General features: G+C 37.8%; 1 protein-coding gene across 23 annotated transcripts in view; it reads left to right on the top strand.

The window, feature by feature from the left end:
- Window positions 1–19,987, top strand: part of DLGAP2 (DLG associated protein 2) — a 454,541-nt gene extending 434,554 nt beyond the window's left edge. For 20 of the 23 annotated variants that reach the window (XM_064650400.1, XM_064650396.1, XM_064650398.1 and 17 more), the window contains 4 exons: window positions 5,775–5,866; window positions 10,054–10,206; window positions 11,025–11,042; window positions 12,532–19,987. In XM_064650400.1, coding sequence (XP_064506470.1) covers window positions 5,775–5,866; window positions 10,054–10,206; window positions 11,025–11,042; window positions 12,532–12,750 — 482 coding nt within the window. In that variant the 3' untranslated portion in view covers window positions 12,751–19,987. The remainder of the gene's footprint in view (window positions 1–5,774; window positions 5,867–10,053; window positions 10,207–11,024; window positions 11,043–12,531) is intronic. The other 3 variants (XM_064650418.1, XM_064650395.1, XM_064650412.1) reach the window with 1 other exon arrangement.
- Window positions 19,988–23,837: the final 3,850 nt, after the last annotated feature.

Genomic DNA, 23,837 nt, shown 5'->3' with positions numbered 1-23,837 from the left:
TAATAAAGAAGTTATTATCGAATAGGTCTATGTAGCATATCTGAAATGGAAGTTTGTGTTCAGCTGATTGTCAAAAGTAAACCCCAAAGTTCCAATTTTCCATTTTATGTGACTCATTTCAAGAGACCTTACTGAAATAATTTTCAAATTACATTATCTTTGAAATGGTATCCCTTCACCTAGCAATGCTTAGATCAAGTAAGAGGAAGTTTTCAAAGAATTAATTTCACCAAGAGAATGAGCTTCACAGCGTTTCAAAAATTCAGTGTGAATAATTTTTTTTCTGTTGAGTCTTTAGCACATTTTTTATCCCCAGTTTGAGCTACGGAGCTTATAAGGTATATATCCACAAGAACTTAAGTTTAATGATATCCCAGCATGAAATGGATCTGATTTTTTTAAATGTTTGTCAGTTCCTTGAAGAAAATACACAAAAATGGCCAAGTCGAAAGCAAATAAATATGGTTTTTCATCTTCCAGCAGGAGCTACTATTCCCAAAACACTTCACAGCAAGGTTTGCACATTCAAACTGTCATTCTTAATGCTGAATAATTTCTTTTTAGCCTGGGTGTATTAATTGTACCTGAAGACCAAATATAGCTTTGCATCTCATGGGAGAAGGCTGTCCTTATGGTACCACTTCTATTTCATTTTAAACACGGGAAGAGTTAAAATAGAACTGCATTTTAGAAAACAATTTCATTTTTGGCTTTAACACAATAGTTCTGAGATCACCGAGAGCTGTCTGATTGCTGTATTGATTTGTTCTTTCACTGTAGCTTTTGTCTTATAATGCTGTTTTAAGAACTTCACTCATCAGGTCTTAGAAAAAGAGAAAATAATCATTGCAGCAAAAATAACTTCTCTCTCTTTCTTTTCACAGAATTTTTTTGTTTGGTCAGTTGCCATGAGTTATATTTTGAAGTCTCTGCAAAGTTCATATATTGTTTGTGGGGGCAATTATTTGTGTTCTAAGTGTTTAATATAACATAGATAGATAGATAGATAGGTAGGTAGATAGATAAATAGAGATACAGATGTAGATCTATAGATAAATATAGATAGATATGTGGCTGTAACTGTTCCCAGGGTTAGTCATCTGATCATTTGCACTAGCAGGGTGCCTGCAAGCAATGATATGTGTTTCTCATGGGTGCTGACTGGAGTTTCAGTTTTACACCGTGAAAATTGTGTTTGGCTATTACTGGTGTGTAGGTGATGACAAGAAAAACACTCAACTGTCACAAAGCTCTTGAAGACCAAGAGGGTCAGGGCTCTGCCTCCAGTGATGGCAGCAGGGAGAGCAGCTCAGGGAGGAGGAGAGCAGGCCAGCCAGGGGGGAGCCACAGTCCCTGCCACAGCTCATGGGCAAGGTCTGGCAGAGGGAAGATGAATTCCTGGGCTTCTTAGTGCCACTTAGTGCTTGACCTCTGAAATACTTCATTATGGAGAACAGCTGCACAGAGTTTACTCTCACATAAAAACACTAATATAGGCTCAAAAATTAATTATAGACTATGCCAGCAGAAAAGTTGTTTTGCTGGTATCTTCTCCACCATGGTTGGGAGCTCTGCTGGCATAGCTACATGGTAAAGTGATCTCTAACAGGGAAACAGATAAAGGTATTAGGGAGAGTGAGAGAGCAAAGTATCACCCTTCTCTCCCCTTCCCCTTCATTCCATGAATGGATGCTGGATTTTTCCTTGCTAATCCTCTGGCTGATATTTCCACAGTACTACAAAGGCTTTACTTAATAAGGCTGAACAGTAAAAGAAAATACAGAGTTAAATCTCTCATAATTTGGGGAGGGGGGAGGAGAGGGGGAAATAAAAACCAACCAAAAAACCCTCACAACCAATTTATTTTAGTATATTCATCAATTAATTATCCACGAAAGCTTTCTTAGCTGTTTGACGAAATATGGGTTATCCTTTAGTCAAAGAGAAATTACTGACATAATTTTCTAATGCTTTTCACAAACCTATCCTTCAGGAACTGCTGAAATTTACATTTGCAGTGTTGTGAATGACTAAAAAATGTCTTAATTGTCCTGAAACAGTCTGTAAAGTCCTATAGTGTGGAATCCAAGAATTCCTCCTATCATTTCTATTGTTCTGCTGAAATTTTCTCCTCTGTGAACTCAGCTTTGTTGAAGTAAATAGCAAATTTGCAGCAAGTCCCACTTGGTGCACAGGGATTTCATTGTCCTAACTAACATCCAGAGCACTGCCAGCTGGAGGTTGTGTTGTCCTAAAATGCCATTTGAACATTATATATTTATTTTTGTGCTGACATGCTCTGTTGATAGTGAAAAAGATATTTCTAAAGATTACTAAGTTAGGTTTAAAGATTAGACAAATGTCATGCCCTATTTTGAGTCAGGAGGATGCACTAACTGCCAGTTCCAATTTTTTTTTCTAGGCATATTTTCTTAGGTTGTTTGTGGAGCAATTTATTTGCAAATAGAGGGGGAAAATGGAATGATCAAATGGAATGAAAATTTAAATTAAAACACATCATTTAAATAAACAGTAATGAATGCCAGAAGCAGATTGATTGTTACTAGTTTCTCACTGCCAGTATAGCAGTGGCACAACTGAGCAAAGCTTTTAACCTGTCAAAAGTAGTTACAAAATCAGATTATAATCGGTTTCATCAATATAGACATCTACCCCCTTTACCTTTGTGATATGAAATCATTTTTGATTACAAGATTTTGTAGAATTTCTCAAGCAATTCCACACATATATAATACTAGCAATTTTGTAACATGATTACTTCAAGGAATAAGACACTATTGTGTTAATTGTGCAATTTACACAATCTCTAACCAAGATGTAAATCCTGAGTCTGTTTCTATTGAAGTCACAGTATAGCATTTTGTGTACGTTCAGAGCAGAAGTCATACAGGACCATATAACAGAAATGGAGTTCTTCATACAGGCAGGGAGCAGAATGAAGGCTGAGTGACTCTTTCCTGACTTTTGGGCAAATATAATATTATCTTAATGGTGGTAGGTATATGGATGATATAAAAATTCTATCTATTTATGCGTGTTGGTAGATTTTATCATCATTTATTTACAAGAAAAATCTTCTAGGCACCACCAAACATCTCAATCTCTCCAGTCTCTAACATTCATCATTCTTTCATGGAGATAATCAATCTGCACTCATCAGAATAATTCCCCAATGCATGAAATTAATAACAAGGCTTTGGATGTCTATTAATATTGTGCTAAAGATTATGAGTTGAAGTGTTTTAATACTTTAATTTAATTACAGCAAAGTAGAGTAGCATGAATATTAGGGATTCTAACCTCTATGTTTTATTACATCTGATTTACTTATTAAAATGGAAATAGAGTTAGATCTTTAGTAAATGCTAGGGCTGTAATTATACATGTGTATTCAGCACTGTGACTCAGTGACACATGCAACTAGCCCAGTCTTACATCCCTGCCAGATTTGTATCACACAAAAATTCTGCACTGGGCTATAAATCACTACTGCTTGTTGACATGATCTTTCAGGGTAATGAAGATAAAATAAATGCTTATTTAATATGGTGGTTGGGGTAATTTTGAGATTCACTAGAAAATATCAGACATATATAGATTATGTCAGGATCTACTTTTTACAGTAGGTCTACAACCAATGCCTCTTACTCAGGCTATGTGAGTAGAGTTCATAGCTATTTGAGCTATGAACTATAAAATGCAGCAGAGGAAACTAAAGCTGAACTGTATTCACTATGAGATAAGCACAACCATCAGCCTATGGAATCATCTTACTTTCTTTCTGCCCAGTGAACAGCTGAACATAGCATGAAATAGGCAATGTCAGAGACCTGCTACAGCACAATTCCTCATCCTGGAAAAGAAGGAACTCTGACCCCATACTGGGAGTTTGTCTAATGCCCTGAGCTACAGAGCGCCAAGAGAAAAAAGGAGGATACAGGATGTTTGTCACAGAACTCATCACCTTTATTAAAAGTGCTGGGAACCAAATTAAAGCAATTTATTTCATATTAAATGAAATATTACTTTTTTATTTAGTTTTTTGTAAGTTTGTTCAGGTTTTAACACTCAAAATATTTTTTCTGTATGCCAATAATGCCGTAGAGGAAAGTGAGGGGTTTGGTGATTGAAAAACCCAAACCAATTAAAATGCTTTATTTCATTTGGCTGACAAAACAAAAACAAACCCCAGTGAATTATTCATGAAGCCCTGAACCACTTAACCCTTTCATAATGGATGTCACACAGGACTGATGAATTCTGTATATTGCTGTTTAATTTAGTATGGTGGCACAGTTGTACTGTTTATCCAACAGAAAATGGAATAGAGTTTGAGAACAACAGCTCTACACATTAACACATGCTTTGAAAGTTACTGAGTTTATAACTGGAGCCCAAAACTTTCAAATTGTCTCTTGCTGCTACTTGTGGGTGAGCAGATGTTTCACTGGTCTAGAGAAAGCAGAATTAAAATGTAAAATCTACTACCAAGATCCTGGTTTCACATGCCATCCTGTACTTATTCTAAATAACAACAAAATGTTAAGCCCTACTGGAGTTTAATGTTTCCTATATCATGAGCTGCAGATCAGTTCTGCTGTACTATTGTGTCTTCATTCCACCCTCTCCATTCTGTTTGAATTATCAGTTTGGTTTCCCCAAATATAAGTAAAATACGTCAAAATAATTGCTGTCTACCCTTACTTCACCTCTCTATATCTTTAACATAAAAAGATTTGGAAATTCTCCAGCTAAAATCAGTCTTCCATTGAGACCACAGTTTAAAATTCTTTTTGAAGTGTTACATTTTCATCACAGAGATGGATGTGGAGGAAAGGAAGTGTAGGAAAGGATATGTAGAAAGGAGGTGTAGGAAAGGATGTGTAGAAAGGAGGTGTAGGAAAGCATGGTGCTACCTACCAAAGTATGGTATATATCGCAGCAACTGTGGGAGTCAGGAGGATTTAGTTTCTTAGGAATAAGCCAGTACCCCTAGGCACTACAGTCAATAGAAAGACAGAGGCATCTCCAGGAAGAAATTCAGCTCATCTAAAAATAAGTGCCTAACATGGCTAAGCTGATGAGCTCAGATCACTGATTGTAGAGTATGCAGAAATTTTAATTTAGACAGATGACTCTTGGAAACAAAGTCAAGTAAAATGAGTTTGGTCCCTTTCCCCAGTGCTTATGCACACTGTAAATGGACAGTGGGGAAATACCAACATATCCATGGGGGCTGATCCTGATTCAGCAAAGTCCTGGAGTATCTCCTTGTGTCCCACTTTTTCTGAAGCTCCTGTGCTGAGGACTTTGTGTATTTTCCTTGGTAGACAACCTGTAACTCCTAATGGGTTTAACAAGACATGTCTCAGAGATGTAATTCCTCTGAGGATCTCATCCTTATGGTAGGAGTATGTTATATTACAGTTTAATGTATTAACTTCAGAACAGACAGGATAAAGAGAGTTCACCCGGGGATCATCCACACAACTGAGTGAAATAATTTGAGATTGCAGAACCAGAGGATATTATGTAAGGTACATGTAAAGCTCCCTTTGACATCAAGATGCCACTGAGCTTTCTTATATTTCAGTCTTTTTAAAAAATATTTTATGTGTATAATCACAAGCAACAAACCCAAATATTTATTTCCCTTATAAAATAAACAGGAATTTCAGCTACATATTTTTAAGCTGGATTAGGCATTTACTGCCAAAAAGCATTTATTGGTAATAATCTGTCTCTGTGTTTAGTTCTAGGTAAGATCCGAAGTGCTGTTGGAAGTGCTCAGCTCCTCATGTCTCAGAAATTCCAGCAATTTTATTGGCTTTGTCAGCAAAATCTGGTAAGTCACTATGCCTGGCTATTCTTCCAGAGTTTAAGGTTATTTGTCCACAGAATTTTAGAGTTTATTATTTTTACTTCAAAACCAACAACAGTAGCATTCTGAAATGTTATTTTCATGTCCCACGTTTTGTCTTATTGCTCCCCTTCTTTAAACTTTATCCTTAGGTATGGTGCTAGTACATTTTTTTTCAAAGCAAATATGTAATTCCAGTAATTTCAGTCTGATTAGATTTTGTCTTTTCTCTTTTTGCTATCTTTATTAAAGAAAAGAAAATGAAAAGGGAACTAATGCAAGTTTTCTGAGACATAATATTATGGCTTATTTTTGTAATACCCTAATATAGCAACGATATTTCAGGTAAGAAAGGGGAAAATTTTCACATTACAGTAAGTGGAGAATAGTAAAATAGAATAGTGGAGAATACATGATCCAGCCTTCTACCTACCTGAAAACAGGACTGATCTTTGAAATGAGATATACATAATGTTCATAAAATTGGGTTGCATAATTTGCATTGCCAATTATATATAAGATGTCCTAGGGCTAAAGGAACAGATGCAGTATATTACTTATGAGAGTTACTGCTATTGTTCTTGAAGTTCATTAGAGACTAATTCAATTCTAAATGTTATCTTCATTAATATGACAGCAGCCATCAGTGATACAAACATTGTGGCAAGATGATACTAATCAATAGAAGAATGTAATTCTTCTAGCTACAGTTGGTGGTAGAACACCTTTCTTTGAGAACACTCAAATATCAAGTGTAACTTTCTCCTTTTGACTGTCTCCACACCTCATATATTGAAAGAGCAGAATTCTATTGCGTGCATGACAGCAGACATGACCTATACGTCTAGTTAGATGCTTTTCTTTGCGTGTTGGCATTTGCCCCGTAACTTTTAAGGCAGAACATCCATTCTGCAAAGACCTACTTGCTACTTTCCATCCATAAAGTTAAACATTCAGAATTCCTGAAACTGAAATAAATATTACTGAAAAAATCATGCCAAAAAGTCATACCTTCTGATAGAAAATAATAAGATATATGGTCCTCATTAGGAAAAAATCCAATTATGTACTTCAAAGACACTGTCAAAACAAGAATTTTAATAACTGTTACAGAATGATAGAGGAAACATACAAAGTCAGGCAAGCAGATGACCACATCTGTATTATCAAATACATCATGTGTACTCTCTATCTAGTAATTTGTTTCATATAAAAAGAAAGAAATCATCACTGTCTAAAAGTTTCTCACTGCAAATTTAAAAATGCCCTCCATTACCTGATTAAGCTATGCAAACTAAGATTTGGAGAGCCTAACCTCCACTCCACTTCATTTATCTTCGAGTGGGCCCAGCACTTGTGCTGAGAGCATTACTGTGATAGCAAATGCAATTCCTGCTCAGCACGGCTGTCAGCTATTTGGAAGTGAGAACAATTCATTACTGCGAAAGCAATAGGAGCACAAGGAGAAATCTACAGCTTTGCAGACAGCATGACCAGAAAGCTGGCAAGATTTTACATCTCTCTTTCTTATTTGGATAATAAACCTTTGAACTCCATAACAGCAACTTTATCCCACCCTGGAGATTTAGACTCTGAATATTCTTCAGTTTCATTAAACCAGTAATGGGCTCTGCAGAAAACAGCAACTGCAAGACTGGACTTAAGGTCATTCATGTTTGGAGGCTTTTCTTCCTATTCCTAATGATAGAGTTTGTTGCTAAATAGTCACTTAGTGTATACCCACAGCAGGCTCTCCATATGCTCCGAAGGCAGCATCGTGGTGCCCCACGGGAATGTTGCCAGCCAGTGAGTTCCTTTTCTTGAAAACATCCAACACGTACAGGGCTGCCACACAGCGGTTCCTATGACAGTGTTCAGCATCTACAAGCATAAATGTAGGACAAAGAACAACAGCATTTAATTCTGCCAATTCAAAAGGCAGCAACGGTTTAAGAAGAGAAATATGCTTACTCAAACTGAAATTTAACCAGGAAACTCACCTATCTCCTGTGGACTTTTCTAAAGGGTCATGGGAACTTTAAGGGGCACATTTGATTACACTCTGGGTTAAGACCTCTTATCAAAGACCCTAATTTAAGGTAAATTTACAAAAATTTAAGCTTCGATTAAGTTTTTTTTACAAATTTGGCTGGCTATCTGCTACATGTATACTGTTCCCACTACTTGGAAAAAAACCTATTACTGATTAATAACTACTCCCTTCTAGATTATTCACATTAGTTCTTGTAACTCCCAGTTTTTTTACCTTGAAGTGTCCTCCTGCATACTCTCTAGTCAGCATAGATCCTGCTCACCTAGTGAGATCCTTGCTCAGTATGTCATGGTTGCAGACAAAAACAGAGCAGCTCAAGCACCAGTTAGGTACTGGTTGCTTGGTTTAGGATTCATTCAGAAGGAGGGTTGCAAAGCTGAATTCCAAGTAAAATACAAATTAATGAGCAGCTTCTGAGAAGAAGCAGGTTTAAGCCAATCTTTTCAAAACTTAGTTAGCTGTAATAGTATTCATTTGTGCCAGCATTTATTTGTGAACTGTGGATCTGTATGAAGCAGGAGGCAGCCCTCTTGTGTCCAGACTACACATGGCACAGCCCTCTGCAAAAGCCACGCTGGAGGCCTGGTCTTAGCAAATACCATGAGCAGAGTGGGGAGCACAAAGGTACAGAACAGCAATTAGCTTTGATTCAGAAGGCAGTGGCCTTGCAATGGGTGTCATCATTTTCTGGCTTTTTGTAGGAAACTGGGAAGAGGGACTGAGGAGACCAGGCTGGAGAGAACAGATTGCAAGATAAGATATACTGATGTGGGACCATCCTAACAAATTTCACACAAAGAGTTGGTTCTTAAAGCCTGAGATATTGACCTCTGTAGAGTAACTAACACCACTGACATAAATTTTAAACCATTTTTTAGTAAATTGGGATCTACCCAATGAAGTAGTTTTCAGTAAACACTTATCTGGAGTTGCAACCTTTCCCAGAAGTCTGGTATAATCTATATGGCCAGTTCTGTTAAATCCCTGAAGCTGCCTATGAAAAGGAGACTTTCTTCTAGTGAAGAAGACTTCTAAGTTGTTCTTTGCCCAGATTCCAAAAGACGTCTAGGTATGGGTAACACTACATGTTGTATTTAATATCTAAAATGCCTGTCTCCACTAGATTTGTAAAAGGTGGGGCACAGAGCCTTGCATCAGCAATAACAGCAGTGATACTAACACAGTAAACTAGTCATTACAGCTTTTGCCCAGGAATGGGGAGATCCAGAGTCCCCTTGGCCTGGTTTTGATTCCGTCTCTTCAGCTCCATTCTTTAGACCATCTTAATGGCTTCTTCCTGCTCTGGAAGGAAAAGGGCATCTCTCCTCTACCTTCGCAGACATATTTACCAATTAAACCCTATCTCATTAAACTAACAAAGCTATCTTCTAGTACCAATGCTCAGAAAGCACAGGGTTAAAAGTCTGCATACCACCTTGTATTGCAATTTTTATCCAGCAGCAGCAGCTAATTAATCAAATAGAGGGTCATCTTGCTAATTGTTTGCAAGACCAGTGTTTGCTCCATTAAGTCTTGTGCACACAGAGCCGCTTAATTGCAGTACCTGGTGGCAATGCCTTCCCAGTTCCTTTGTGTGATTCAACTCCCTGGAGAACAAAATCCTACTATCCCCATCAAAATTTCATACCTCATGTATACATTTGAAAATGCAAGCCAATGTAAACATTGAGTTCAGCATAAGCTGACAAGTCTTTGTGATATCGTTTTGTCTTCTAATCAGCTATCGTGAATGCAATTTTTAAACAGAAAGACTTCAAGCTGCCTAGAATACAAACCACGTTCCCCTTCCCTTTAATAATCAGCAGGCAGAGGCTGTCAGCTTGTTCCGTTTTAGAAATGCAGGTCAGCACAGCATATGGTGTAAGGAACTTCCCATACCACAAATTCAAGAAGGCTTGCATGTGACATCCAGCTCATTCATCTTTGGGTTGTGTAGGAGGCACAACTTTCCAGTCACAGCTCCCAGCTGTAAAGTGCAAAAGGCCTTAGCACTGAGCAGCGCTGCAGAAATGTAATCTGGCACGATGCCTTTCCTGCCTCAATGCACACTCTGTAAAGCCTCCTGTTCTATTCATATTCTCTCCTTTGCTCCTGACAGGACCCGAGTGCCATGCCGAGACCAACTTCCCAGGACCTAGCAGGTTTCTGGGACTTACTGCAGCTCTCAATTGAAGACGTCAGCATGAAGTTTGATGAACTGCACCAGTTGAAACTCAATGAATGGAAAATAATAGAATCACCTGAAAGGAAGGTAAGACCATTTACTCCCCATTTGTAGTCCTGCAGTCTCCTTGCGTTAAATATAATAATGAAACATGATAGGCTTCTAACCCTGGGAAGTATTTAATTGGCATGGCCCAATTTTTACATGGAAAATTCCATCAGATGTGAGGAGATTAGTCTTTTTAACAATGTTGAGCTGAATTGTATAAGAAATAAAATGGGGTTTGCTAAATTAGTTAACTCCATAACACTTTTGTTCAAAATATTTCGATTCACATTCTAAAGGCTAGAACTGAAATATGTTCTTATTAATTCAGACTGAAGACAATAGCCCAAGCATTCAAACAAAGTAAACTTGGCACTCTGCTACATTTGGGGCAGCCCAGACCAGAGCACTTCAGTGTTTAACCCTGCCTGCACGACACAACTGATACTAGAACAGAAATGAGATGTAAGCATATGACAAAACATGGTGCAGGTCATATTAGAGCTCAGCCCACAAAAATTTGGGGAACAAAGAGTGCTGTTGGCAAACTGCCCACATTTCTGCCTTGCAACTCCACCGTCTGGGAGATGCCCCACTGTGATGCTTACAAAGCAAAGTTGGCAAATTGCCCATTAAAGCAGTGTAATTCTGAAACTGCCTTTCCCCTCTCTAGAGCTCCATCCCTCACCCTGATTATCCCGCTATCCTTGATGATTATTGTATCAGTCAGATGAAAACAGCATTTGGTTTGAGTCAGTACTGTTGGCCTCAGGTGAATACTTGTTTGGTTTGGGAGGAATTAGGAGGCATTTTGACAACTTTTTCATTTCTTCATGCTCCTCTTGGATTTTAATTTTCAGCCAACGGGTTGGTGGATGGTGAGTTTGCAACTCTTGCTTACTAGTGACAACTGGAAGTAAGAAATTATTGTAGTGACAGCAACAGTGATGTTCCTAAGAGGGAAATAACTAAAAGTGGAAAAACCAAAAGATGGAACAAGAGGAATGGAGCCCTTATGGAATGGAGCCTGTTCCTGGCTGAAAACAGGAAATAGAGAAAATAAAGACTGGAAGAGCTGGCTATCATGGGGAATAGCATCTTAGGCTGCTGCACTGTTCCTGTTTAATATAGAACTGTGTTTTTAAATGACCTTAGTTATTTAGTCTTGGCTACTGCATTTTGGTAGTAGATTCAGAATTTTTTTTTTTTAAAGACCAAACAATGAAGAGTTTGTAAACCATAGGTGTATCAGTTCAATTTTTGTATTATTTGAATCCTGCTGTGCATCAAATTAACTGTGTTCTCCATAAGGAACAGCCCATACTCTGTACTACTACCATTACTTTAAGAAATTATATAGCAAAAGGATCAATCACAATAATCATAAATAAACATGGGAAGTTGTGGAGTCTCCATCTTTGGGGCTATGTAGTCCAGTATTAAACATGACATTAAAAACCTGTTTTAACTTCGAAGTTGCATCTAATTTCAAATGGGCTTTAAATAAGGATTGTATGAAATCACCTCCAGACGTCCATCTCTTCTAATCTAAACTACTGTACAATTCCTTGATTCTACAGTATCTTTTTAAGGCCCTCATATGATATTTCACAGTCTCTAAATTGAGTAAAATATCCATTTCATACTTCAAAACAATTCTTGATTTAACTCCTGCAGAGAAATTTACAGATACTTTGGTAACAAAATCTACTGACTTTCACTTTATAATTTGATAATTCTTCAGAATAATTTTCTTTAAAATGGTCTAGGCTGACAAGCAGAATAATTAGCCCTATGTTCTCTCTCTAGTTGGAGCTTGAATGTTTCCATTTAGCAATTCATGGAGGAAACTAAACTAATAGACATATACACACAGCTGCTATCTCATATCCAGCTGAGGCTAAACTCAGTATGATTAATTTCATCAAAAATCCTGTCCTGCTAATCTTAGAGAGTCTTTTCACTTGATCAGACCACACAGATGCGCTGAATTCTTATTGGAGAGCCAGTGTGTGTTTCTGTTTATAATGAGTGTAATAACGTGTCAGCTAAAATTAAACAAATCCATATGAAAGTGAGGTATGCAGATTGCATGTGCCGATACCTGCAAGGACAGTACAAGGAAGCGCAGTCCTTTTTCAGGCACAGGACCGCAGAATGTGTAATGGTTGTCAAAAGGGGTTTTGTCAGTGTCCCTAGTGTGGATAGCTGTTCATGTAATCCATTAGTCAGCTGATGGGCAAGCACAAATTGAGCATGCTTGATGTATGTAATCAGTATTTTGCATTTCATGTCTTCGATGTGCATGCTCTGCTGACAAGTACCTTCTGCATACAACTCACCCTTGGTTTTAATGCCCTATTGCAGGAAGAAAGAAAGATTCCTCCTCCTGTACCAAAGAAGCCCCCAAAAGGAAAATTCCCTATCACAAGAGAGAAATCTCTGGACCTACCCGACAGACAGCGACAAGAAGCTAGAAGACGGCTGATGGCTGCCAAGCGAGCAGCCTCTTTCCGGCAGAATTCAGCCACAGAACGTGCAGACAGCATCGAGATCTATATCCCAGAGGCTCAAACACGGCTTTAAAGACAGAATGCTGCAGAGTTCCTTTTTTAAAAAAAATGCTTGTACAGTTTGTCACTTACCTGGTAATTTTTGTCTCATTCTCTCCACTAAATATGCCCTTGCTGTTGTGTTCTTTGTGCCATAAGCACAGTGGAATGCTTTTGATTTCCTCAGAATTTGCTGAGCTCACCGCAAGAATGACTTCTTTTTGTATTGTCTGACTTACAATCAGCTACAATGGATAGGGCTTGTCAAGACCTGACTTATCCAATATATTCTCAGAGGACAACAAGAAACACCTCTTGAGATGGAACCCAGCTTACTTTTTTGTTATTTATATTTTTATAAAATGTGTGATAATTAGGGATAAGAATTACAAACTATAAATGGGTGCATCTCACCATTCACTAGAGGCATTAGCTAATCCAAGTAGAAGGTGCTACAAATGTAAAGAGCAGGAAAGAAAGAACCCATTTATCTCTTTGACCTCCAGTTTCTTTTCCTAGAACCCAGCTAACATATTTACCCATGTGCTCTGCCACTCTTTTCATCTTTGTTACTGCAAAATAACATTAGGCGTCTCATCTCATGTCAAGTTTCTGGAGATGAACAGGGATACCCAGCCACTAAAACTCCAAAGTTCATCAGAAACTAAGAAGCATACAAGTCTGGTGGTGGTGGGAATGTCCACTAAGAAACATTTGCTGTTAGCAGCATAATGACACTCTGAAACCTAAGCAAAATTGTAATGCAAGAGGACTTGAATGATGGGTGAAAGGAAAACAGAAGCCTTAAAAAGTTAGATCTTCTGTAGTAAGATGTGTAAAGAAAAAGTTATACTCGCTCCTTTGGAACATTCATTGCATTTTTAACAGTTCTTTTACATGTTAACATTTATTTTATAAACCTTCTCTCTTTCATTTCAAGAGCCGTGCTACATGTGCTATTTAAAACTCTCAAATTGTTATAACAATTGAGTTTCCAGGGTATCCTTGAGAACAGAAAATCTTGCTTGTTTAAAATGCCAGTTGTGATGTTGTAAACAGTTTAAGAAATATGAATGTGAGTGGTAAGTATATATAAGTTTAAATGGTTATGTTAAGGTAAAGGTGAACTGTGGTTTACAGTTGTATTTTTTTTTTAGAACTATTTTTCTATGCAGTATCATTTATGGCAAGAATAAACTTCTTGCTTGCTTCAGACATAGAAAAAAAAAAACATGACTCAAGAGATAAGCGATTTCCAGCCAGGAAATATAAGGAAAATAATATATTTTCAAGCCTCACATTGTCAGGAGAGAAGTGGCAACTTCCACAGCCAAGAGGCTTTAATTTAAAACAAATTAAGACAGAATTATTCCACTTCACCTACCTTCCAGAGCCAACTGAGTAATCCAGCACTTAAAAGTCTTCAGGTGAAGACGCAATAAGATGAGTAACCTGCAGCCCCCAGTTCCAAGGTTTGAATCCTACTGAACACAACTTTAGGTCAAAACAGTGTGAACCCAGTGAGACAAACAGCCCCAGCTACCACATTCCCTGTTTACCTGCTTTAACAAATGCAATGCATTTAGCCATAGGCAGAACAACTATTTAATTATACTTGAGCACTTTGGTTCTTCACCTGATGAGCACTTTAAATACGAATCCCACACACCTTGCAGCCTGATGGATGACTGAAAACATGAAGTATTGTAGGTTATGCAGATCTGACATTGCTTCAAATCTGTTTTCTTTTGTTTGCTTTTTTTCTTCTTCCTTCTCCTTTTCCTACAATGTATGTTATTAAGCATGACTTCTGTCTTTGGAGCACAGATGATAAAGCATGCTTGGCTTCAAGATACGAATCTTTAGAGATGAAGTTTTGAGAAGTTTCTTTGAGAAGAAACCCCTGTAAATTGAGCCTGATATCTGGTGTATACTTTACCAAATAGCCTTAAATTATATTTGGAAGCAAAAACCAAGACGAATGTATATCCTTCAAGAATGCAAAAAAAAAAAAAAAAAAAAAAAAGGAAAAAAAAAAAGAATAAATCCCTGAAATATTCTTCTATACATGAAAACATTATATTTCCCTTCCCTTGCATTTTCAAGGCATTTTCTATTATGGAAAGAGCTGAATCCTAGGTAGTGTACAATATTGATGCTACTTCCTATAGTTGTTGTACTATTTTAAATACAAAAGTACATGCAGACACTGGCATCTTCAGCCTTGAAAACTAGTATCCTAAAGTGGAGCTGCTAATTGGAAATATCCACACAAAACCAAAGTCAGTGTCTTTCCTAGACTGAAGAAATTTAAAAGAGAAACACACACACCTGTACAACATATATATATGACAGCTGATATGTTTTATCTAATTTTCCTGTACACTTTGAGGAGAAATCACATTTGCCTTACTCGTTTGAACCCTCTCACCTGCAGCAACAGGTCAGGCAATTAAGACAAGCTGTACCTGATCCTGCTAGCAATCAGACTTTATGAAGATAAATTGTAAACCAAGAGATTGCAGATAAGCTGAGATCCCAGCTGGCCTAATGATGCAGACTTGGAGCAGTCTGTGTTTTACATTTCCCATGCCTTTATGAGAAAATGTTCAATGGAAGATTTAGAAATCTATGATTGCTGTTTGTTAGACCTTGGTCAGAAAAAAATTATTAAAAAAAAAACAACAAAAAAACCCCAACAAAAAACAGCAACCAGAAAGAATCAAAAGTAAACTAGATGCCTACTGAAAAATCTGATAATATGTTGTCTGTGCACATTACATTTTGAAGTGCAATATATTAACTTATTGTTGTGGTAAAATTATATCATTTAAGGCAAATAAGCCATTTCTATTTACATATTGTACATCTGGTTAGTTTAGAAAAATAACATTATGCTTATCATACTTGTGTTGCAAATAAATCAGTCAGATTGCTTCACTTATGACATGAGAAACACTGCATGTAGCATCATAATAAACATTTAACCAGAATGATTTTAATCTGATCCCACATCATAAAAGTAAAATTCAGTTACAAAAACAACATAGGAGGAACATAAATAAACAGAAAGATAGGAACTGGAATACTTTCTGCTTTGAGTTCATGGTGTAGACCCACACAGAACAGCTGGATACAGCAAAATAGTCTAGTGTTTAATTAAATATTAATTGGACTAATATTTATTTTAACCCATTAAAATTATAGAATGTCCCTGTTCATTTAGTCATTGCCTGTAAAACACAAGTATAATAAACAAAATTCAGAAAATTTAAATAAAGAAAAAGTTCTGACTGGTAAAATTGTTCATATTTGCCATACTTATTTTTGCTTTGTATATCTTTTTAGATTTTAAATTCTTTGTAATTTGGTGAAGTACATTATGAAGTATTTTATTATTTTATGTCAACCTGATTAGAATGGCCTTTGGCAGAATGCTAAGACTAAAAATGTTGTACAGTTTAATACCAAAAAATGATATTTTAATTCATACTTAAACCTTGACACTATGTTAGATTTGAGATCAATCAGGAAGGAATTAAAGTGTGCATAGGAAAGTGTGTGGATTTCATATATATGGATAGATAAACATAAGATACATTTCATGTAATGGAAATTATTTGTTTCGAAATAACCCCATGTCCTGCTGTATCAGTAAATTAGTACTCTACTTCTTCAGCACTCCATCTAGTATAAAGTGAAGGACTGTTTGGTCATTGGGAGGTTTTGCTATGAAAAGGAGTAACTGCTACATGATGGTGCCACATGTGATGTACCCTACGTGACCCGCAGTCTCCTCGTGCCCTGCAGGAGCAGTGCCCTTGAGAGGCTCCTGGTCCCATGGCACCTCAGGCAACACTGCCACTCTGTCCCAGGCCCTCTCCATGCAAGTCCCCCCTGGCCCCCTCTCCTAGAGCAATGTGCCTCCAGATCATCCCAGCTCAGCCTTTTGCGTTCGAAGCCTTGAGCCTGCCCTGTGCAGTCGGTGGGTTTGATGTCCTCCTCAGCATTTCGGCAATGGCACCGGGGGCAGGGGGCACACTGGGGGCTCGCCCATCAAGGGTTGGTTTGTGCTTTCAATTTTAGCTCTGAAGCTGGTTTGGCAGCTCCAGATGTCAAGCTGTGAAACAGAAGCCTCAGCATTAGAGACGTAATTGTGAAGCAATGTTATTCCCATTACTGTTCCTAGAGCATCTTATGATGTAGGGATAACACCCACATTTGAGGTGAGGAATATCAGCACATGTGTCTAGAGAGGTGCTTCCTGGTGTATGACAGGTTGACACCCGCATTTATACAGTGCCTTTCATCCAGAAGGATCTCCAAGCACTTTACTAGCCAACACACAAACTCCAGGTTGGGCTGCAGCTGGGGCAGGTAGCCCAGCATGGCGGGATGCTGGGGGTTCTCCCACCTGTTCCCATGCTGCTGGGGAGTTCCCTTCCACAGCACCCTTCCAGCACCTGGGAGGACCCTCACAATCTGAGCCTGTGCTGAAGGAGAAGCAAAGATTAGCTGAACTGAGAGGAAGACCTGAGCAAAGCAGAGATGAGGGCAGTCCTCATACCATCTCTCCAGGGAGTAGGAAGGGAGTGATGAGCACCAAATTAACCTTCCAGAACAATCGCTGCTTTTTCTGTTCATGATGATGGCAGTGAGGTCCCTGCAGTGGAGGAGCTCCCTGGGAGGAGACCCCTGGTCCGCGCCAGGCTCAGGAGCTGATGGCGCCTGCAACTGAGCCCTCTTGGTCAGCAGTCTTGGCAAGTCTCCCCTCACAAGTGCATTTTCCCCCGCTTTCTTAGCAGGAGAGCAGGAGAGATCCATCTGGGGTACATGCTTCAAAAGCAGCCTTCCCCAAACACCCTGTTCTCTCCCTGGGTCTGCCCTCCAGCCCAGCTAACATGAGGGATGATGTGGGGCACAGGACTTAGGCATGATAATTGTGCTTTGCTCTGGGCAACTGCTCTTTAATGAGACTCAGCTCTAACCCTAAGGGTTCTTTATATGGCAGAGCAATGGGGACACCTCTCTCTGCATGGACAGGATCAGCAGAGAAGCCACCATTTCATACTGCACAGAAGAGAAAGAGAACATATACATATGTCTATATATATAAAAAATTTTCATTGCCATGGTCCCAGACAGCTGGACCCAGGAATGTTCCTGTAGACTGTGCCACTTTCTTGCAGCTCATCCTCAACACTGACGGCCATGGCAGGTTCCCTGCCTACTGCAGCCCCATGGCCCATCAGCCAGCAACTATTCACCGTGTTCAGCTCCAGGGACAATTTTTTGGGAACAGCTGTTTTATGGCATACTCATATGCACTCACAGAGTCCTGTCAGGAATTAAGCCCTCTGTATCCATAGAAATTGCTTACTTTATCTCTGAAATGCAGCTACCTCAATGGCGTAATATTGTAGCTGTTTAACTACATGATAGGCTGTTCAGGACAGCAAGTATAAAACCAAAATTGAGATGGAACATTGCCCAAAAGAAAATTTGGCCAGCATATTTAGGCTGATTCAGCTCCTCTTAATGAAATAAAATTCCAATAGCTGCAAGAGGCCATGTCATTCATAACTGAATGTCTTTTCCAACATAAATGATTCTATGATTTTATATCAAAAAAAATGTATTCCAGATGTCTTCTCATTAAATGCATATCACTTTTCTTAAAAGATGATTGCAGAAGAAGACTTCATGTTCACAGATCCACCTTTCCACACTCAGCTTTTCTCCCATTATCACTCAATACTGAAAAAGAACTGGACTTTTGAAGTCAGATTATAGATAAGGTAAATTAGTAGGTCTACACGGCTTGCTTTTTGACTGAGCAAACATAGAACGGTTTTCATCAGTTGGCAGTTTAATTCTATATTTTATTAAGGTCAAATTGTTATTTTTCTAAGTTGTTTTTGTTGGACAGAATTTTTTACTTCTCTAGGTACAAAACCACAAATATTTTCACCTAAGCTTAAGTGAGGGGGAGGCTTATTTGGATATATGGTCATTATTTACCAACACAGCCTGTTAGTGAGGAATTTTCTTCTCTTTCCTTTGCCATTCTTTCATTTCCCATTCCTAAAGCTCAACTGTCATACAAATTTCTTATTTGTGAGATGGATTATTGCAGAGCTTAGGGCTAAGTTCTGTTCCCACTTGTATTAGAATCAAAGCTAAGAAACTGAAACCTGAAAGAAATGTCAGATCTGAATCAGTATAATTCAGATCAATATCTGACTCAGCAAGACCTGCTGAGGTAGGAAGGACTCATCAGTTGAGTTGGTGGGTGCATCATTTCTTTGCACGATCTCGTTCTTCCTTTCACGTAGATCGCAATCAAGCAGAGGGTTTGGTAGTAGGTTCAAGTGTCTGCAGGCAGTCCTCACAAAGAAATGCTAGCTTTGTTTATAATTACCCATGGAATCCACATGCTCATATCCATGCTTTGATTTACCCCTTTGGAGGTTTAACAGTATGGCCATCTTGTGTTAAAAGGGCTCAGCATGTATGTTATGTTTAGTTCAATTTATATATTAATTTCCTGACTGAAGAAAAATTCCCTTTCAAGTAGCCTGGCTTATATGCTCTAGAACTGTTCTTTCCTGAAGAAAAGCCACTATGGCTGTGCAGGATTTTCTGTACAGAGACAAAACTCATACTTTCATTTACCAAGTGACATGCCAAAATAATCAAGTGTGGCCTAAGGACTAAATTAAATGCCTCCTATAGAATTTCAAGGAATGTTAGAACCAGGAAACTAGCTGTTTAGTTATCATTAAAAGTATATATAAATATATATAAATATATATATACATAGGAAATCGTATCAACAATGAGGATGAACTGAGTGCCAAATATTCACCATCTGTATAAAGCTACACTTCACTAGAATTAAACTATTTTATGTAATTCTCTTTCTCATGCTTTTATGGTTCTTTTGATAAATTCTATTTAGTAGCATGCAGGATACCTAAATTGAATGTACAGTATGTTGTTTCATTGCTACAATAATTTCTCGCTTCTCAGTAATATCTTCTTTACCAGAATGTTATTTGTTACTTTGAAGACATATTTGAAAATTGTTTTATTATTGAGTTATTCTTTTTTCATGGTTCTCTACTCACCTCCAGCTGATTGTAAGAAAATGTGCTTCACTATTTTGCCCCATGGCTCTTTTATGAAGCTGCCTCTTTCAATTGGTTTATGTATTGTTTATGTTCATCTCCTGTAAATAATTCTGCAATTAAATTTTTTGAGAAAAAATAGAGTACACTCTTTATTACATTTTAAATTTTGCATTAGTTAAAATACAACATTTCCAATCAGATGATTTGTAGACAACACTAAATTATTACTCTAGACTTGTAGCCTTTGGAGTGTGAGGAAATTATTTTTTTTAAAAATAACTTTTATAGGATTTTAGCTGAATTCAAAGGAAAACGCATAAAATCTGAAGGAAATGGCAAATAACAGAATCCGCTATGCAATGCTATTGATGTGTTTTGATTTATAGTCATCAATACTATAGGTATAGAATATCATGTACTGCTTTTGAATCAGACCATTTGTGTGTTATTAAAAGAAAGAATAATAGTCTCTTTTGCTTCTAAAACACCCATAACTGAAATATTTGTAAGCAGTCATTAGGGAGCAGAAGTAACTGAATGGATTTGTTTTGACAAGGTGAATCCTGGAGCATCTCTCTGTGTGTTTTTACTGTTTGCAACAGAATAGCCAAAAAGAACTTCTATCCTCCTTCATTTTTTTCAGCTCCTTCCAGGGCAGACAAGTCTCCTTCTGGGAATGGCTTTAGCAACTCAGCAGAAAATTTGATCAATACTTTGCCACATTTCTTGATTAGGAAAAAATCATGGTAGGCATGAAACAAAGATGTGTGGAGTCCTTGAATCTAAACAAAGGAGGTTCCAGAAATACTATGACAAATATGACTTTGTTTGGCATACAAAAGAGCTTAACTACTTGAATCATTGGATTTTTACTGCTAATTTATTATATATACTATTATAACACTTATAAGCTCTAGCTGTGGACCAAGACAACATTGTACATTTACAACATGAATATATTTCCCTTAACACAAAGAGTTTACAACCCAACCAATAGGTAAGAAACAACAGATAGGCAGACACAGGAGACAAACTGATGGAAAAAGTGAGATGCTATTAATTAAAATGAAGAGCAGCATCTCAACATCCCATCAGTTGTCATTTGTTTTATAGACATCAGAAAAAGAGATGATAATGAAGTGGGTTGGAAGATACTCTCAGGGGTGTCTTCCCATGAAGGGAGTGAATTCAAGAAAGATGTTTGTTTGAAAATTTAACACAGAGATGGTGAATTTTGGCATCCTGAGTCAACTGGAGGTGGAAGCTGACATCTTATTTAATGAATGATGCTAGATTGGGAAAGGTCTTGGCAGTAAGACCAACAAAATTCAACATTCAGTAGTCTGCTGGCTCATTGCTTCTACGAAGGAATTTTCATCTTTAATACCTGTTGTGGAAGGCTCAAAATTTCTCAGCTATACATCAGCAGTTCTAATGAGAATGAAATTTAGGGTCATTAGAGCAACTTACTGCTTGTTTTTGTCTGTCTCCTAACACTAGATGTTATGACATAGAGCATCACTCATTGCAGTTCTGTACTGTTATATTAGAACAAAAGTCTTGATCACTTCCAGGCAAAATTTCAATAACCTTTTATCCTCTCTTAGCCTCCATGAGTTTCCTAAAATAGGGTGATCCTTCCTGCAATCTGGAAAGGATCTCAGAACTAACAAGCAAGCTGTTTCTTGTACAACAGCTTCACAGATGGTTGCATGTCAGCCTTAGAATTATAGGCATACCCATATAAATAAGGACAGGCACCGCCGATGAACTAGTAAGGTCAAGTAAAGCTGGAGCATAGATGTGACATATTTTATTTCAATTGCTGAACCAAATAATCAGGTGCAGAATACATGCTCTGGAATTAGCATATTTATTCCAGTTGAACTACCCAGACACTGACAGTGGGTTTGTGAAAGGCTGTTATTGTTTTAACTGCAGCAGCACAGCTGAAGTGTGAAAATTTTGAAATGTAGACAAGTACCTTACATAACCTATTGCAGCCCTACCACAATCCCTGGACAGATTCTGCTGTGAATTTTTAAACAAGTAATTTATAAGTAGCTAGGGGATAATACTATGATAAAAATTAGGCAAAAGAGGTTTGCCAACATCCTATCATGACAGTCAATTTAATTTTCTTCTCTAAGAGGATGTTTTTATCTAAGGAATTAGGTACAAACAGTAAGCTGTCATAGATCTTCACTTCATTAAGGCCTTTGATACAGTTCCAGTGTAAAATTTTTATTTAAAACTAGGAAAATATTTTCTAAATAAAATTGTTGTAAAATTAAAACTGATGCAGCTGAAAATATTATTTTTAATATACATATATCCTTAACCCAATGTGAAATCCAAAGGTCTTTTGAAGTGTGAGAGAAAGGGACAATCTTAGAAAAATCTAACCTGCTCTCAGTACTAGTCAGAAATTTCATTGATAACTTTGATGTTTACTAAAAAATATAATATTCATCAACTTGAGAGTGGTTACAGCTTCCATAGAGGATATGATCAAAATTCACAGTGATCCCCAAAAAACTGGACACACTTTCTAAATTCAATGTGATGTAATTCAGTGAAGAAAAAGTGAAAAATGTTATACTGAAAGATGAGATCAAGCTCAGGTGTGACAGAATATCCCTTTGAGAAAAAGTAAAGCAAAGAAAATGTGGTCTATGGTTGATCACAAGCTAAAGGAGAGTCAACTCGATGCTAAATCAACACATGCTTAATCATGTGCTCTTAAGAAAAGGGGAAATCTAATAGTGAATGTATTAGCATATAATTAAATTAGTGTGGCTTAACAGATTAATGTGCTGTGTAATCATCTATGTATATGCAATCCTAAACTGTGGCACACACACATTACTGGACTTGACATTGCAAGCCAAGATAAAACAAATTACCCATAGAAGGAAGAAGGCATCCGATCTATAAAAATCAAACTTGTGTATCTGAGGTATGGCTCATTCTCCTCCATCCAGGCTGCTCAGTAGAAATCTCCATAGCCACTGCATTTTGCTCTATATCAAGTGTCTAAGGACTTCCAACAAGCTGAACTACTGGCAAGCCTTGGGTGGAGATGGTGTTTGTCTCTGTCCAAGGTATGAACCACGTCAGGGCTGGGGCACAGGGCAGGATGCTTTTTGTGTGCTTGTCTTCTTGTTTAGGAACCAGACTGTCATGTTTGGGCAATGGTGGGATTCAGACTCTCTGAATCTTGCTGTCTTCAACTTAGCCACTTCCACCCACATCCTGTCTGAGATGGCAGAAATTACCCTCTGAATCTCAGACAAACACTCAAACACAAAATGTTAACAAGTGAGAGAGGGAGAAGCGTTTCAGAATTCCTAAAAGTTACACTGAGTCATGCCACTGAGAAAGTGGCAAGTCAGATGCCAGGGATGTAGGGACATCTCCTGTATGCTACAGAGATGTTCTTGTTTCACTCTGTTCAATACTGTTAAGGTTTTTGTTAGAGGATTAAATCCTAATTGAGAGGAATTGAGAAGCAGTGGAGAAAATTCAGAAGAAAGCAACAGGGATTGCAAAATATTAGAAAGAGTGACCTAAGTGAACAGAGTTCAGAAAACGAATCAAAAAAAGACTGACTTGTTTCAATACAAAGAAGTTGTTGTGAGCTATTAATGAAATTGATTCCCCAGCCCCTGGAAGGAGGTTATTGTCATCATAAGCATAAAAGTCTAACTTTTCTTTGTTTATTTGGATAAGGGTAGTGAATCCTGGTAAAAAACTATTTAGCTCAAGGACAAGGTAGCAAACATGCCCTATGCAGCCTTGCAGCTGTGATCTGCATGTCAGCGCTCCCTGGAGAGTCACAGGAACCACCATCCAGCATCCTGGCTGCACACATGCTCTGAAAGGGATGTGCCCAGACCACCACTACTTTCATCTTACTCGACATACAATCCTATTTATAAGCAACTGACCATTTACGAGTGTAAAAGAGGTATTTACCTGCCAAAGC

This window comes from Pseudopipra pipra, chromosome 3 (assembly GCF_036250125.1).
Source record: "Pseudopipra pipra isolate bDixPip1 chromosome 3, bDixPip1.hap1, whole genome shotgun sequence".
NCBI classification, from domain to species: Eukaryota; Metazoa; Chordata; class Aves; order Passeriformes; family Pipridae; genus Pseudopipra; species Pseudopipra pipra.
The sequence above is the reverse complement of the archived record's forward strand: the minus strand, read 5'-3'. Positions and strand labels throughout refer to the sequence as shown.